Source organism: Tupaia chinensis, unplaced genomic scaffold (assembly GCF_000334495.1).
Source record: "Tupaia chinensis unplaced genomic scaffold, TupChi_1.0 Scaffold000320_2, whole genome shotgun sequence".
Lineage (NCBI taxonomy): Eukaryota > Metazoa > Chordata > Mammalia > Scandentia > Tupaiidae > Tupaia > Tupaia belangeri.
The window spans coordinates 2,953,829-2,971,281 of NW_006159814.1; the positions used below are offsets into that span (position 1 = coordinate 2,953,829).

At 39.7% G+C, this 17,453-nt stretch overlaps 1 protein-coding gene and 1 non-coding gene across 2 annotated transcripts in view; one reads left to right on the forward strand and one right to left on the reverse strand.

Annotated features, from left to right (window-relative positions):
* Positions 1–3,333: 3,333 nt before the first annotated feature.
* The window catches only part of CLUL1 (clusterin like 1), a 19,000-nt gene continuing 4,880 nt past the window's right edge, over positions 3,334–17,453 (forward strand). The window contains exons 1-4 of the mRNA XM_027773093.1: positions 3,334–3,439; positions 3,759–3,926; positions 5,902–6,334; positions 12,936–13,073. Coding sequence (XP_027628894.1) covers positions 3,774–3,926; positions 5,902–6,334; positions 12,936–13,073 — 724 coding nt within the window. The 5' untranslated portion in view covers positions 3,334–3,439; positions 3,759–3,773. The remainder of the gene's footprint in view (positions 3,440–3,758; positions 3,927–5,901; positions 6,335–12,935; positions 13,074–17,453) is intronic.
* LOC114008345 (U6 spliceosomal RNA) lies at positions 16,323–16,429 on the reverse strand. Its single transcript, XR_003549898.1, has one exon. It is a non-coding gene; the product is annotated as a U6 spliceosomal RNA (small nuclear RNA).

The following is a 17,453-nucleotide window of genomic DNA, read 5'->3' on the forward strand; positions in this document are numbered from 1 at the left end:
TTCCCTCTCTCCTTCTTTCTAGTGAGCACATTCCCCTCTAGCAAATTAGAAAAACAAACAACAATAACTACTTATTATATAAAAGTCATTAAATTATATTCTTTATTTTTGGGGGGAGAGGTTTTTGCTATAGGGCACTTGCATTCACCAGAAAGACAGAGAGACAAAAAGCAAGAAATCACCCCCAAGGGGGGATGGCCATGCCGCAATCCCTTCTCCTTTGTTCTCCTCTCGGGATCTTGGGCACACACGCACACGTGCCTGGTGTAAGTTTAAGCCACCGAGTCTGGAACTCGAACCGCGGTCAACTACATGGGAGTCCCGTGACATAGCTATTACGCCAACTGCTGGTCTTATTAAATTATATTCTTAAATGCAAGTCACTACATTAAAAAGTTAGTAATAAAAACTGTTTAACCTTGACTCTCTCTCCCTAAAATTACCTTAAGCCTAGAATGAAGTCAGTTTAGAGAAATTATGACTGTGTCAGTGGTTGAAATATTTAGGGGGAAATGGAAGGCATGGCCAGGACTTTACTAAGCCAGAGCTCACCCTTGACATTTCACTCCCAAAACTCAGTGCATGTGATTTGGTAAGTGGTTTTGGTTCTGCTTCTGGAAGATGAGTGGATGGAAGTCTGAGAGGTGATAGCTACAGTACTGCGCTAGGTGTCTGCTTGCCCATCTCACTAACACACAATCCTTACGAGGAGGTGCTGGATGGGAGGAGGGGTGTGGAGGTAAAACATGAGCTCTACAAAGCCGACCTTATCCAAAGACCCAAGTACACGGAGCACACGTGCACCCATGGTCTGGGGATGGCTGAGGTTGGCAGCGGACTTGGCATTGAGATCCTGTAAGGGTTTCTCTCTCTCTCTCTCTCTCAGAAGAAATAGACAAATAAACTTAAAAACCAAAACCAAAAACAAACCCTTTAAGAAAGGGATCCTATTCTTATTCCTATTTGCTGATGAGGAGACCAAAGCTTAGAGGTATTAACTAATTTGCCCAAAGGTACACAGTGAGTATAATTTAGAATTGGGAATATTGGAATTTAGGTTTATGAACACAATGAGCAGAATATTTTAAATTAGGACTGGCAATCTAAGAGATATTGCAGTCTACCAGTGTAAGACAGCCATTTTTTGTTTGCTTGTTTTTGGTTAGAGGTTTTTGCCATAAGGCACGTGTGCTTTCCAGAGAGAGAGACAATGAGAGGGAAAGTGAGAAATCACTCCCCTGGGAGGATGGCCATGCTGCAATCCCCTTTCCATTCCCCTCCCAGGGTCTTGGGAATGCAAGAATACGCACCCGCCATGATTTTCAAGCCACCAGGTCCAGGACTTGAGCCATGGTCAGAAGAAATAGACAAATAAACTTAAAAACCAAAACCAAAAACAAACCCTTTAAGAAAGGGATCCTATTCTTATTCCTATTTGCTGATGAGGAGACCAAAGCTTAGAGGTATTAACTAATTTGCCCAAAGGTACACAGTGAGTATAATTTAGAATTGGGAATATTGGAATTTAGGTTTATGAACACAATGAGCAGAATATTTTAAATTAGGACTGGCAATCTAAGAGATATTGCAGTCTACCAGTGTAAGACAGCCATTTTTTGTTTGCTTGTTTTTGGTTAGAGGTTTTTGCCATAAGGCACGTGTGCTTTCCAGAGAGAGAGACAATGAGAGGGAAAGTGAGAAATCACTCCCCTGGGAGGATGGCCATGCTGCAATCCCCTTTCCATTCCCCTCCCAGGGTCTTGGGAATGCAAGAATACGCACCCGCCATGATTTTCAAGCCACCAGGTCCAGGACTTGAGCCATGGTCAGCCATGTGGGAGTCCAACGACATAACCATTACGCCATCTCCTGGTCCCGAGACAGCCTTATTTATGTATTTATTTATTTATTTTTGAGAGAGATTTTTGCTGTCAAGCATGGGTGCTTGCCTGAGAGACAGAAAGACAGAGTGAGAAACCACCCCCCAGGGGTGAAGGCCATGCCACAATCCTGTCTCCTTCTTTCTCCTCTCGGGATTTTGAGCACCCGGAATGAATTTTAAGCCTCCAGATCTGGGGTTCGAACATCATAGGAGTCCAGCAGTGTAAACATTATGCCTCCAACTGGTCCCGAGACAGCCATTTTAAAGAAGGGGTGGGATTACAAAATCCTTCTGCCAATCCCAAGGACATATGTACAGAGACACAAATCCTTTCCTGATCACAGGGTGCATTTGCTAGGTCGAGGCCCTGCCAGTTTCCTAGGTGGGCCATGGCAAATGTTACCTGGCTTAGCACCAGAACTCTATAATAAGGGCAGCTGAAAAATCCCATCCAGCAGAAGAGAGGTGGAAGATTGTCATATGGGCTTCATAGGCCAGAAAGGGTGGTTTCTTTTTCTTTTCTATTGATTGCAAATGAACAATAAGTTGGTATAAGGTTCAGAAATTTTCCCTCCCTTGCAGTGTTTGGAGTTGCCTTTGGCACTGAAGCTATCTTCTTACGGACTGTCCATTATACTCCTCATTCCTCTGAACCACTCCTCAGGCATAGAGGGGTCTTTCTTCAGAAGTTCACACTTGCAGAGAGTCCAGGGGCCTAGGCAGGGGCACGAGAAGAAAGGCCTATTGTGCTATGTGCCAGCCTATGGGGATCATCACGTGCCAGGCTCAGGCTGTCCCAGGCAGGTGCTGCTGCTGCTGGACTTTAAACATCCAGAGCAAGACCTGGCAAGGACAGCAAGTGCCACAAGGGGGAGCGCTCAGAGTACGAACAAGCCTGAAGCCAGTGGAAAGCGGGCAATTTCTGTGACTAGAACGTAACTCACCGGGAAACTGGATTTGTTGTTCAGTCATATGTTGCGTATGTTCTGAGAAGTGCGTCATTTGGTGATTTTGTCATTGTGCTAATATCACAGAGTGAACTTGAACAAGGCTAAATGGTATAACCTAGGCTATATGGTGTAATCTTACAGGACCACTGTCCTGTATGCAGCTGTCATGGACCAAAACATTATTATGCAACTTAACGACTATACGACAATTTCCTGCAATGTTAAAAAAGACACAATTAAAGGCAGCATAAATGAAAAATAAAACGTGTCAGCTTCGGGGCCAGCAGATGGTATGGTGGTTAAGGTGCTGGATCTCACACAGCCAACTCCACAGATTGAATCTCTGACCTGGTAGCTTGAAAAACATGCTGGGCACATGTACATGTGGGACCAAAGTCCTGAGAGGAAAATGGAGAAGGGATTGCGACATGGCCAACCCCCAACCTCTGGGGTGATGTCTCACTTTTGCTTTCTATTTCTCTCTGCCGAGCACACCAACCCGGTAGGAAAAAGAAAACTAAAAAAAAAGAAAAAGCGTCAGCTTTATAAGTCTTAAAGTCCACCTCCCACATCCCTCTTGGACTAGACTTGAAGACAGATTGAATAGGTACATCACAGGAGTTTCTCCCGTTGGGGATGGCGTTGTTGCTTTATCCACATGTAGCATGATTTCTGTCATGTAGCACTCAATAAATATTTGTTTAATGACTGACTGAACAGATGAGTAAGATTTACACAGCCTTCCATAGAGATCAATCAGTGCTCTTTTCTTAATCAAGTAGGAGCAGATCTGTCAGCTGCTAGGGGCCTGAAGGAGAAAGCTGAAGTAGTTTAGAATACAATGCTCATTTTTTAGAGTGAATTCAACTGAAATACCTATAGAATCATGAAATGGAATTAGAACTTATGTTCCTATTTTTAATTAGGAGGCCCTGAAACTTATGAATGAAGTTCAAGAACATCTGGACGAAGAAGAGAAGCTGTGCCAGGCCTCTTCGGCAGATGCCTGGGACAAATGCAGTTCTTGCCTGCAAAGTAAATGCATGAGGTTTTATACAAGCTGCCAACCTCGTTGGTCCTCTATGAAAAATACGGTAAGAGAAAAATAGAGTTCAAGAGTTCAGAGTTCACAAGGCCCCTACTTCAGCTTGCTTTTCTATTAATTTCTATTAATTGCACTTAGAATAGAAATGCCTGACCTGATGCTGACCTTTTGCCATCTAGAATCTAACACTAATGCTTATATACTATCACCTATGTACGTATGCGCAGTTTATAAGTTAGCACATCCCTCCTTTCAATGGCATGTATTATGTATCTCTCTTGGAAACACCATGACTCCTTTTGCCTTGGTTTGTCATTTGTGAACATGTTCCCAATAGATTGTAAGCTCTCTGAGGGCAGGCAACACATCTCGTTTATCTTTATTTGAGCATTGTAGGCATCCAGTAAATATTTGTTAAACCGCATTCTGAATCATAGTATCATAGTCTCTGACTTAAATCTGCTTTAACTTTTTCCCCCTGGAGACCAAATATTTGAAGATATTCTTTGCCTCCTGAATCTCTCCATCAGTCTCTGCCCCTTACATGCAGCACGTATGCATACACACATATGTGCGTACGCATACACATCACCTTCACGTCTCCTTTTGCCCTATCTGTGAGGGTCATATAGGATTTGCACACTTCCTTTTTTGTCCCCTTTGGCTATCTTCTGGGCAGAGGGACTCACAGAGGGGGGTGACCTGAATAGGATGAGCTCTGTCCCACATTCTGTTGGCCTGAATTTCCCTCCCCTTCAAGAAGTGAGCTGAATATGAAATCGAGTGGAATTTCACTCTCCATAGAAGAGCACTCACTGATTAGAGCATGCTCCTGGCTTGGCAGTGTCGTTCTCGATGACAAAGGGAGCAACCCTTAGGATAATGAATGTGCCAAGTTAATTTGCCTCCACTGTTAATTGCATCTGCTCTATTTTTAGAGTCACTGTCTCTTTCTAACACACCGGAATATGGTAGAAGGAACACCAGCTGAAAGTCAGGATATTTGGGGACCATTCTTATTTGGACCAGTTGTGTGACTTTAGAAAAAATTTTTAGGGGTTTAAAATTGGTGTGTGTGTGTGTGTGTGTAATTTTAGGGGTTTAAAATTGGTGTGTGTGTGTTTGTAGTGAAGTAAACATAAACTGACTGAGGGGGAGGCAGACAATTTACCCAGATTACTTTCTGAGAAAGGCACTAGTCCTCTAAAAATTACCGGAGAATTCTTTGGACAGCACAGTGATGATGCTACAGCAGTGATGTTCAATAGTCGATAACACTTACCACATCCATTATTGCTATCATGTAAGGGCTACTCTGGTCTGCTCAGACTCAGGCATTACACAGATGATGTAGCATATTGTGTAACCACTGAAAAATCTTATCCCACTGAGTTATTCCCCACATTCAACAATTAATGTTTCTTTTCTTTCTTTCTTTTTTCTTTCTTTCTTTTTTTTTTTTTTTTTAACTATAGTCAAGGAAGGCTTTGATCATTGCTAGTATATAACCATCCTTAAGTAACCTACTAAGCTGCATTGGACATCGCTAGTTCAGCGGAGATGGGTTGATCTGTTTCTTTCCTAGATTAATTTATGAGATGAGAAAGGGGGAGTATAAAGACACTAATGGAATTCTACTAAGGAATTAAAAAAAAGGAACTAAGAGATGAAAGACAAAAGCCTTCTTCACAGTAATCAAGGAATCTCTCTGGTGCCCTATAGGCAATAGCTTGCCAACAGCCACCTGTACACTAGACTGTAGTTGTTGACAATATTGGATATTTGACCTTTTAGGTCATCAGTAGACAAATGTAAACCAGAAGGAATTTCAGATCAAATTTTCACAAAGTCAAAACCACATATGAAATGTTAATAGAGTATCTCAAAGTTAATCACCTTTTCTTACCCAAAACCATTCTTGATTTGGAATGACTTGTGTAAGTTGACTTTGAATTTGAAATAAGAAAGAATCCAGAAAGAAAATAACTTTTTATTCTATTTCTGTCCTCCACCCCACCCCACAGATGGAACAGTATTTCAGAAAGATATACCAATTTTTGTTTCCTTTCCATGAAGATAGTGAAAAAGATCTCCTTGTCAGTGAAAAGCTCGCTGAAGAAGATGCACAACTGACTCAAATGGAGGATGTATTCAGCCAGTTGACTATGGATGTGAAATCTCTCTTTAACAGGAGTTTTAATGTCTTCAAACAGATGCAGCAAGAATTTGATCAAAATTTTCAGTTATATTTCATGTCAGATACAGACTTAACAGAACCTTACTTTTTTCCAGCTTCATCCAAAGAGCCAACAAAAAAAATAGATTTTGTGCAAAGCTGGGACATTCCCAACTTTTTCCAGCTGTTTTGCAATTTCAGTCTGTCTGTATATGAAAGTGTCAGTGAAACAATTACTGAGACGCTAAATGCAATCAAGGATTTACCAAAAGAAGACAAAGGCAAGTACTAAAGGATTACTTTTACTTGAATGTCTAGTTTTGTTTAGCTTCGGAAATGTTGAGAGTCATTGTACATAATTTCTCGAAGTGACAATTTATGAATAACCAAAGTTTCAGAGCCACTTAAATGAAGCTTTGAAGTCTGCCAACCACCATCCCTCTTTTATCATTGTTGAGAACTCGTGGAGCAAATTTTCAAAACTGAAACACGAAAATGCAAATGGGATGAGAACTTGAAAATAATCGTTGCCTCCTTTACTTACTAAAACTCATGTAGATGCTTAGTTTTCACTCTGCTTTAACATCATGGAGTTTCTTTAAAGTCAGTCTAGGGTTTTGACTCTCAGTTTCTAAAGAAGCCTTGTCTCAGGTCAAATTTAGAGCCCTCTACAATCTCCTCTCAATCACTACTATAATTCCTTAAATTATAACATTTGTGTACCAAACTATAGAAAATATTCACAGACAAACCCAACACTATGGAAATAGAAATTGGGAAAGAATTGTTTTCTATCAATATTAATTATTATATATTAATTATATCAATTAATATATTATCTTATATTATTATATATTAATTATTGGTAGAAAGCATGTTCTTTTTTCCCATGTTCCATGTTGGAAAAATAATGCTGTTTTATGTTTAAGGCAGGGGATATCTTCTTCAGGCTTCTGTGGAATATCCTGAACAAAGCATTTTAGAAATGAAAGCTCTCATGTGGGCCAAGTATAGAATTTGTGTTTTCTTGAGCTTATCTGTTATTAATCACTAAGCCAAGTAAAGGCCTGCTCGTCTAGAGATAAAAATTAAAATGGGCTTCTTCTAGATGACTGTTTTCCCATTATATCAGCTGGAACTGACGACATCTGAATCAGATTCTCAAACCTGGCAAGACATTGCATAACCGGCCTCTAGAGAGGAATGGCTTAACTCACACATTTTAGAGCCCGAAGCCAGAAAACAATGCATTACATCCTTCCAGTCCCTTTGTTCCATGAGCAGAGGCCAACCATCATTACGGGAACTGCTGGGCTATAGTTCAGAGTCTGGTGGATTTTTCTTGTAAGTCAGGTGTTTTTTTCTGGTATTCCATTGTGAATTTCCTCATTTACCAAATATTTAGACGCCTTGGGGCAATGGACTAAATATATCGATGCTGGGGTGATATTTAATTATTTAATAATTTTTGCCTGAACTTTTAAATAGATATCAGTTGTTGTGGAATACTATTCAGAATGTGTTCATTAGAACAAAATGAGCTCCTCCTTCCTAATGTATAGCAACTTCGCATGTGAGTTGCTACATTCAAATGTGCACAAACTAGTTAGGATTCAGACGTGTCAAAATCTAAATAATTTCCCAACCACTGTAACTCCCTCCCATCTTACCAAGAACATGGTTTTCCACTGTCTGCTCAGGTTCCTTCTCATTCACACCTAGAAACTAGTGTCTACTCTCAGCTGACTCTACCACTGTCTCTACCATCTCCATATTATTTGATAACCTGGTCCAAGTTCCCTATGAATGGAAATATTAAAAACAAAAACAAAAACAAGTAAGAAAGTCTATTTTATGCTATTATAGTCTTCTTTCCTCAGTATCCACTCCCTTGTATGCAGCAAGCTTGGCAGGACATAATTTCTTCCCAGCAGAGCAAATGTGGACGATTTATCAACAGTTAGGCAAGACTGGAGGGTATCTGTATGTGGTTTCTGTTGCGTTTCTGGACAAGTGGTTGGTGAGGAATTAAGCCTATTGCCACTAGAAAATCTACCTAATTAATTGACATTTTGAATTTTTCCCTTATAATAGAATAATGGCTCTTCAAATATACCCAAACCCGAGTTCCCAGCTCCTGTGAATTTATGATGTTACATAGCAAAATGGAAAGTAAGGTTGCGGAAGTATATAGGGTGTTAATCCACTGACTTTTTTTTTTAATTGCTGGAGGGTGTGTACTCTCACCAGAGAGAGACAGAGAGACAGTGGGAGGGGGAGAAAGCACTCTTCAGTGGGGTGTGGTCATATTGCAATCCCTTCTCCATTTCTCCATTCTGTGGGGATTTGGGGGACATAGGCACATGTGCCCAGAGTGTTTTCCAACCACAGGACCAGGATTCAAACTATAGGTCAGCTATAAGGATTCCACTCCCTTAACCACAGGCTATAGCGCTGGCCTCTCCACTGACTTTGAAATTGGATTGTTGAGTGAATTTAATGTAATCAAAAGGATCTTTAAAAGTGGAAGAAGGGGGACTAACAGTTAGTGTAATGGCTATGTCGCTGGGCTCCCATGTAGTCGACCACAGTTCGAGTCCCAGACCCAGTGGCTTAAACTCACGCTGGGCATGTGTGCGTGCATGCCCAAGATCACAAGAGGAGAATGGAAGAGAAGTGATTGCGGTGTGACCATCCCCCCTGGGAGTGATTTCTTGCTTTCTATCTCTCTGTCTCTCTCCGTCTTTCTGGTAAGCACACATGCCCTATAGCAAAAACCTCTCCAAAAAAAAAAAGAAAGAAAGAAAGAAAGAAAGAGAGAGAGAGAGAGAGAGAGAGAGAGAAAGAAAGAAAGAAAGAAAGAAAGAAAGAAAGAAAGAAAGAAAGAAAGAAAGAAAGAGGGAGAGAGAAAAGAAAAGAAAAGAAAAGAAAAGAAAAGAAAAGAAAAGAAAAGAAAAGAAAAGAAAAGAAAAGAAAAGAAAAGAGGAAGAAGGCAGAAGAAAAGAATCAATAGAGATGGAAGCAGAAAGACTTGGCCCTACTTTGCTGACTTTCAAAATAAAGGGAGGGGATGGTGAGCCAAAGGAATGTAGGTGGTCTCTTGAAGCTGGAAATGGATGGAGCCTCCACAAAACCAGCCCTGCCAAACCTTTATTTTATCCCACTTTAGACTTCTAATCCAGAAGACAAGAAAATAAAGAGTTTGTGTTGTTTCAAGGTACTTCTGGGTTGTTGGAAAATCATGATGCATTTTTGCATAGGAAAACATGGAGAAAGTACATCATGATTTTTCTGACTACCCAATACATTTCCAGAAATCTGTTAGTGCAATAATAGGAAGTTAATACATACCTCTTGTCATTGACAAGGCCAACATTTGCTGAGCCAGTTCTTTGTCTGTCAACCTTCATGGATCGGCTTATTGGTCCTGATTGGCCTAAGAGCCAAAATTAGAAATATAGTTAAAATAGAATAATGAAAAACATTAAAAGGAGAAAGGAAATAATTTTAAGATCTGAGATATGTTGGCATTTAATATTATTTATTTTATTGAATGTGGCTTCATATTAGTCTTCATATAGAAGAATTCCTTTCCTATCTTAATCTTTTTAGACATCAATTCCTAAATCTGTTGAAAGAACAGATTGTCCTTGTGATTGTCCTGTCATAAATCTCTAAATAGAACAGATGAGTCTGTGTTCTATGGCAGCTTGAAACAGTGCTAGATGCCAGGTGATCTGGTTCTAATCCTGCTTTAGAGAGTGTTTGCTGACCTTAATTTTCCTCTGGAAGAAACAGAGAGGCAAGAGGGGTTCCTAGAAGTTTGATATCGGTGGTAACACTGCAAGTAACTGCCTAGAACAGTTCTAAGGTTCCACTATGGCTTGGCTGAGTGAGGTGATGGACTATACCATGGGTGCAAGATGGAGAACTGGTGTCATATGAACATGGACTTTGCCACCCCCATCTGTGTACCATGTATTAATCTATTTGCTGAGAATAAAATAATAATTATGACACCACTTGCGATTTCTAGAAACTCAATCCAGAGAAAGAAAAAGAGACAGATTAGTAGACAGTCACATTACCATGTAATAAGTGAAATGGTAGAAGAAGGTACAGAAGAAAGGCAAGGTTAAAATGACAAGACCAAGTCCCTTCTCTCTTTTTTTTTAAAAAAATTATTTATTTTATTTTATTTATTCATTCATTTATTTTAATTTGACCAGAGAAAGACAGAGAGTGAGAGAGAAAGGGAGAAAGCAAGCTACCAGGTCCAGGACTGGAACTGTGGTCAGCCATGTGGGAGTGTCCAGCACCTTAGCTACCACACCACCTGCTGGTCCCCCCCAAGTTCCTTCTCTTAAGAGATTCAGAGTCTAATGAGGAAGATAAAAACTTAAACACTCCATAAAGCCAGGATAAAGTCTATAGTAGGTGGCTTCCAGGGGTTCCGTGGGCAGAGAGAAGGGGCCAAGAAGGCAACTGGGAGGAAATGACTGTCTAGGTACCAAAAGAATGGTCATCTCAACACCATTTAACCTAACAATGCTGTGTTATTTTTTTCCAAGTTGTTTGTTTTATTTACATTTCATCATACCAAAGAAATCTTCCCAGGATGAATACATTGCATATTAATCCACTCAAAGATATTACCATACACGTCTTCCTTAACACATAATTTAACACTTTTGTGTCTGCTAAATGTTTTGCTTTTCTTTTTTTCCCTGATTCCCTCTCTCCTACCCACCACTGCCCACTCTCCTCTCACACTATCTCTAGTATCCACAGTTGCTCTCCATGCCTTTATACCTTCCAACTTTTCAGTTTCTGTTACAAAGTGCAGACATTCAGTTTATATTAAGTGGGGACATACAATGCTTCTCTTCTATAGTCTGAATGCTATGTTGTTTTTAAACATAAACTTAATAGTTTATCTTGAAATTAAAAGTTTCATTTTTAAATCTTGAGATTTAATGTAACTGAAAACTATAAGTTAATAATAATATTATAAGTTAATAATAATATTCTATTAGGAATCATCAATTTTCTGTTGGATAAACTTTTCTTTTATGTTGATATTTTTGTATAGATTGCTAACTTTCCTGGAAAAAAATGTTTTTTGAAATCTGATCAGTTTTAGGTATTTTTCTAAATCTTTGATCTACTGTTAATAATATATAAATATGAAATGCAAAAAATAATAATAAAGTAAATATCTACTACCCAGTTTAAGAAACAGACATTTCCAGTCCCTTTTGAATGCTATGAACTTCCCAATTCTAGCCTCTTTTTTTTTTTGGAGAGGTTTTTACTATAGGGTGCGTACGCTCACCAGAAAGAGAGAGAGAGAAAGACAGAGAGGCAGAAAGCAAGAAATCACCCCTGAGGGGGTGACCACGCTGCAATCCCTTCTCCTCCATTCTCCTCTCGGGATCTGGGGCATGCATGCATGTGCACCCGGTGTGAGTTTAAGTCACCGAGTCTGGGACTCAAACCATGGTCAGCTACATGGGAGTCCAGTGACGTAGCCACTACGCTATCTGCTGTCCTAGCTCTTTTTTTTTTTTTTTAAGAGATTTTTGCTATAGGGTGCATGTGCTTGCCAGAGAGATAGAAAAGTAAGAAATCATCCCCTTGGGAGGATGGTCATGCTGCAATCCCTTCTCCTTTATTCTCTTAGGATTTTGGGCATGTACACACACACACATGCCTCACTTGAGTTTCAAGCCACTGGGTCCAGGACTCGAATTGTGGTCGACTGCATGGGAGTCCAATACCTTAACCACTATGCCACCTGCTGATGGTCCCCCAATTCTAGCTTTAAAAAAATGAAAATAATTGGATTTTTAAAAATTTGCCAGAGGGCCCTCAAATTTGTCAGAAAGAGACACACACACACACACAGAATGATAAAGCGCTGACCCCCATGGGGAATGGTTACACTGTAATCCTTTCTTCTCCATTTTTCCTTTTGGAATGTTGGGCATGCACAAACACATGCCCAACATGTTTTTCAAGCCACCATATCTGGGACTTGAACTGCACAGTTGGACATGTGAGATCTAGCTTTCTTAACCATCATGCCATGAGCTGGCCCCTAGGGGGTTTTTTGGTTTTTTTTTTTTTTTTTTGAGAGGTTTTTGCTATAGGGCGCGCGCGCTTGCCAGACAGGGAGAGACATAGAGACAGAAAGTGAGAAATCACCCCCCAGGGAGGATGGTCATGCCACAATCCCTTCTCCTCCATTCTCCTCTCGGGATCTTGGGCACGCAGCACACGTGCCCGGCGTGAGTTTTAAGCCACCAGGTCCAGGATGCAAACCGCGGTCGACTACGTGGGAGTCCAGCGACATAGCCATTACGCTAACTGCTAGTTCCCTAGAGGTTTTTTGTTTTTTTTTTATAATAAAGAGAAATAGGACAAAAAATATATAAGTGGCTCACAATCACCTATTTACTTACCCCAATTGACATCAGAAATAATACTATTAATAATAAGATTTCCTAACTCCAAAAAGTTCAAACATACAAAGGAACACAATAAATGAAAGCTTTCTTACACTCCAAGTCTCTCTACTGCAAGATGGTTATTATTAATAATTCCTCATGATTCCTTTTAGAAAATAAAATTACATGCATTAATGTGTTTGCGTGTACATACTAACAATATATTTCTAATAACAAGATTCCTGGACTTCAGGGTGTGTGCAATTTTTAGATGTCAGATTGTTCTAGCATTGATTGTACCACCATGCACTCCAGTGTTTGAGTACAGAAAAAATATCTGAAAGCACTGGTAAGAAAAAGCAATGACATTGTTTTCATTCTTTAAGGTATAAACTCCAGTGATGCTAATGTGTGAACGTTGCATTCTCCACAGACCCGAATCACGGAAGCCTGATTTCAAAGATCTTACCTGTATGGGACAAAGAACTGTGTGGAGAACTTGGCCAGAATAGGTCAGAATGTTTTGAATTTCATGAAAAATGCCAAAAATGTCAGGATTACCTATCTGAAGGTAAATAATTATTTCCTCAGCGTTTCAATAGTATTCATTCTGGTCAGAGGTTGAAATATCACTTTTATAAAATTGGTAGATTTGTTTGCTTTCCTGCAAGCAATTTTTACACGTGCTCACTTCTGTTTAGTGGGGGCACCCACTATAAGTTTCTTCATTTTAAAAGTATGTCAACTTGTCCTTTTGCTTTAATTCCCTCATTTTTACTGTGAAATTTCTATGATTAAACATCAAACACTGGTAGATACTAAACAGAAAAACAATGAGCAAACTAGGGCAGCTCCTTTCTTCTTACTGCAAAGAAAAGGAAAACCCACCAATGAAGGAAACCTCCCATTGTGTAAATTAATTTTTAGCCCTGTGAGACATCTCTTTGTAAAATGGCATTAGCTTTTTCCAGGTGGTGAGTTAATTAACTAATTAGTAGTTTTAAAGTTTATTTATTTATTTATTCAGGGAGCAAGAGAGAAAGAGAAAGGAGAGAGAAGAAAGCACTCCCAATAGGACCTCCACACAGCAATCCATCTCCAACCCCAGCCATCCTCATGGTCATGGGTGCATCCTCCCAGATCAGGCCAAGCAGAAAATCCTTCCTTCTTTCCTCCATCCCTCTCTGATCCCCCTCTCTTTTCCCCAAATAAAGTCAATAGTTCCACCCTGCCAGGGCCAGATCACAAATTTTCCTACAAAAATATAAGGGGGGGGGGAGGGCAGCAGGAAGTGTAGTGGAGAAAGGTGCTGGATTCCCACATGGCCAACTGTGGTTTGAGTCCCAGACCTGGCAACTTGTTTTCTCACTTTCCCTTTCTCTCTCTCTGGTCAAATTTAATAATAATAATAATAACAAATGGAATTAAATAAATAATTCTTTTAAAAAAAGAGGGATTTAAAAAAATTAAACAGAAAAAATAGAATCTATTAAATTAGATCAATATCAATATTTGGGTGATTACTAAACCTTTTCAGAGGCAACACACTTCCTTTCTCCTTTTGTTTAAACATCACCACCCTGGACTCTTATTTTGAACTCTCAAAATGGCTAGGTTTGTGAGGAAGGATCACCTGGGCCATAGAATAAGGGCCAGGTTTGCTCTTTCTTTTTGTCTTTCACTTCATTCCCTCTCATCTTCCTCCTTCCTTGGAGGCTGATCTTCTCTCCCCTTTCTTGTTTTTGTTTTTCTTCCTTTTAACTGCCAAAGGGCACATGCATGCAGGAGAAAGAGAAAGAGAGAGAGAAACTTCCAATGGATGTGGTCATGCTACAATCCCTTCTGCATGGCTCCACCCTACCAGGGTTTGGATCACACACACACACACACACACACACACACATTAGCCCAGGGTGTTTTTCAAGCTGCTGGAGAGGGATTTAAACTGCTGTTGGCCACGTTTGATCCAGTATCAATGTACAGTTTTTCACCACTGTGCTATAGGACTGGAATACTCCCTCCCTCCATTTCATTGTTGTTTTTCATGAATGGGGGAGAGAGAGAGAGAGAGAGAGAGACAGGGAGATAAGTACCCCCAACAAGGTCTTCATGTTGTGATCCACCCTCTGCTTCAGCCAGTCCCAGAGCATGGGCGTGCACACACTGGAATGTCCATGGAAGTCCCTGGACTGGGCCTGGAACCTTCTCATATTGGTTAGCCTCACAGAGCTTCATGTTTTATTGGCACACTACCATCCAGATCCTACCCCTTCTTTTGAAAGCAGAGCCTATTATATAAGTGGACGTATCTATATCTCTACAGCCCTCTTTTTTTTTTTTTTTTGCAGTTGTTCTTTTTTTTAAATTTATTATCATCATAATCTTGTTTATATAACATTGAATTGCATAGAACTTTACAGTGTATTACATTGCTTTTTCAAAAGGGATTGCCACACATGTCAGTCAATACAGAGACATTATACTCCCCACTACATCATTCAATATCTTTTCATTGTTTTTTCCGATCATTATTATTATTATTCCAATTTTTTAATAGTCAATCACTATTTCTCATTTTTCTTGTAAAAAGACTTTATCCATCATGAAATACTTCTCAGACCAAACCAGTTGATAATACTATACACGTCATCATCAACAGGTAATAAGCCATATCTGTGTCCCACTAATGTCATGCCTCTCTATTTGTTCTCTTACCGTCTTTCTTTATCCTCTTCTCTTCACTTCCCCCCCCCATTCCACACTGTCTTATCCTCGTTAAGTACTTTCACTGCTTTTACATCCTCCAGTATTTCACTCTCTACCAGAGTGCGGATAGTTGGTATATATTAAGTGGATACATACAATATCTTTCTTTCATAGCCTGGCTTGCTTCACTCAGCAAAAATAAATCTTCCATATACATCCACTTTCTGTCAAAAGCCAGGATCTTGTTGGTTTTTATGGCTGAGTAGTATGCCATAGAGTATATGTGCCACAGTTTTTCAATCCATTCATCTGTTTGTGGGCATTTGAGTTATTTATCACTTTTTATATTCTTAATCTTTGCCATTCTGACAGAGGTTAGGTAGTATCTCATTGTGGTTTTTATCTGCATCTCCCTTATGATGAGGGATGTTGAGCATTTCCATATATGCTTTTTGGCTGTTTGTATGTCTTCCTTAGAGAGATTTTTGCTCAGCTCATTTTCCCATCTTTTAATTGGGTTAATCTTTTTTTTTTTTTTCACATAAGGCACTTGAGTTCCCTGTGTATTCTGGTTATGTGTCCCTTGTCTGAGACATATTTAACAAAAATATTTTCCCATTCTGAGGGTTGTTGGTTCACACTTGTTACTGTGTCCTTTGCTGTGCAGAAACTTCTTAGTTTGATATAATCCCACTTGTCTATTTTAGGGATTATTGCTTGTACTTTGGGAGTCTTATTTAAGAAGTCTTTGCCTACTCCAATGTCTTCCAGAGTTTTTCCAGCATTTTCCACCAGTGGTTTTATTGTTTGAGGTCCTAGGTTCAGATCTTTGATCCATTTTGAGTTGATTTTTGTTCATGGTGAAAGATGGGGGTTCAGTTTCATCTTTCTGCAGGTGGATACCTAGTTTTTGCAGCACCATTTACTAAAGAGGTTTTCCTTTTCCCAATGGATTGACTGAAAACCTTTGTCAAAAATCAGTTGGCTGTAAGCTTTGAGGGTTATTTCTGGGGTGTCTATTCTATTCCATTGGCCCACATGTCTGTTTTTGTGCCAATATCATGCTGTTTTGATGATCACAGATTTATAGTATATCTTGGGATCAGAGAGTGATAAAAATATGGAATGCTTCATGAATTTGCATGTCATCCTTGCACAGGGGGGATGCTAATCTTCTCTGTATCATTCCAATTTTAGTATATGTGCTGCCGAAGCGAGCACTCTACAGCCCTCTTGAGCCAAATTTTTCACTTGGGAAAAGTCACCCCCACCTTAGAAAGAATACTAGAAAAAATTTTGACATCTAGCATCTGTATGGTAGAAAAAGTTTTGAAAAACATTGCTTTAAGTAGCTTTTATTATAATATGGGCCTTTTTGTTGAATTACCTAGAGTCAATACAGGTATCATTTCTTCTGGATTGCTGACTGGGTAGCTCTAGTTCATTATTTGGAAAATGGGAATAAATATCTATTTCATACAGGTCTTTTGAGGATTTAATGAAATAATTAATGTATCAATCTCATTATTCAAGTATTGATTTTTTTTAAGTCAGATACAAGATTGCATACAGTAATAGATGAGAGTATTTTTAGTGTTTTTATTTGTTTATTGAGAGGAGGGAGAGTGAATGAGATACCCTCAACAAGGTCTTCATGCTAAGATCCACCCTCACCCCCAACCTTAGCCAGCCTGGATCATGGGCATGTACCACCTACAAGCATGTACAGGGAGACCTTGGGATGCAAAATGAGGACCTTTCCAAGTGCTTCAGCATGGCAGAGTGTTGTGTTACTGCTGTACCACTGTGGCTGGTTTGGAAAAGATCATTTTTTTGTTTGTTTTTGTATTTTAATTTTGCCAGAGGGCTCATGTGCTCACTTGAGAGAGACAAAGAGAAAGAAAGTGAGAAAGCACCTCCATAGGGCATGGTCATGCCATAATCCCTTTTCCTCCATTTATCCCTCCCTTTGGGATTTTGGGCACACATGCACACACTTTCAGTGTGGTATTTGAGCTACCACATCTGGACCTTGAACTATATTGTTACATCTGCCTTAACTGCCACACCACTACCACCAACTGGCCTAAAAAAGATGTTTTTTTGTTTTGTTTTGTTTTTTTTTTTTTTGACAGAGATTTTTTCGCTATAGGGCGCGTGCGCTCGCCAGACAGACAGAGAGAGACAGAGAGACAGAAAGCGAGAAATCACCCCCCAGGGGGGATGGGCAAGCCGCAATCCCTTA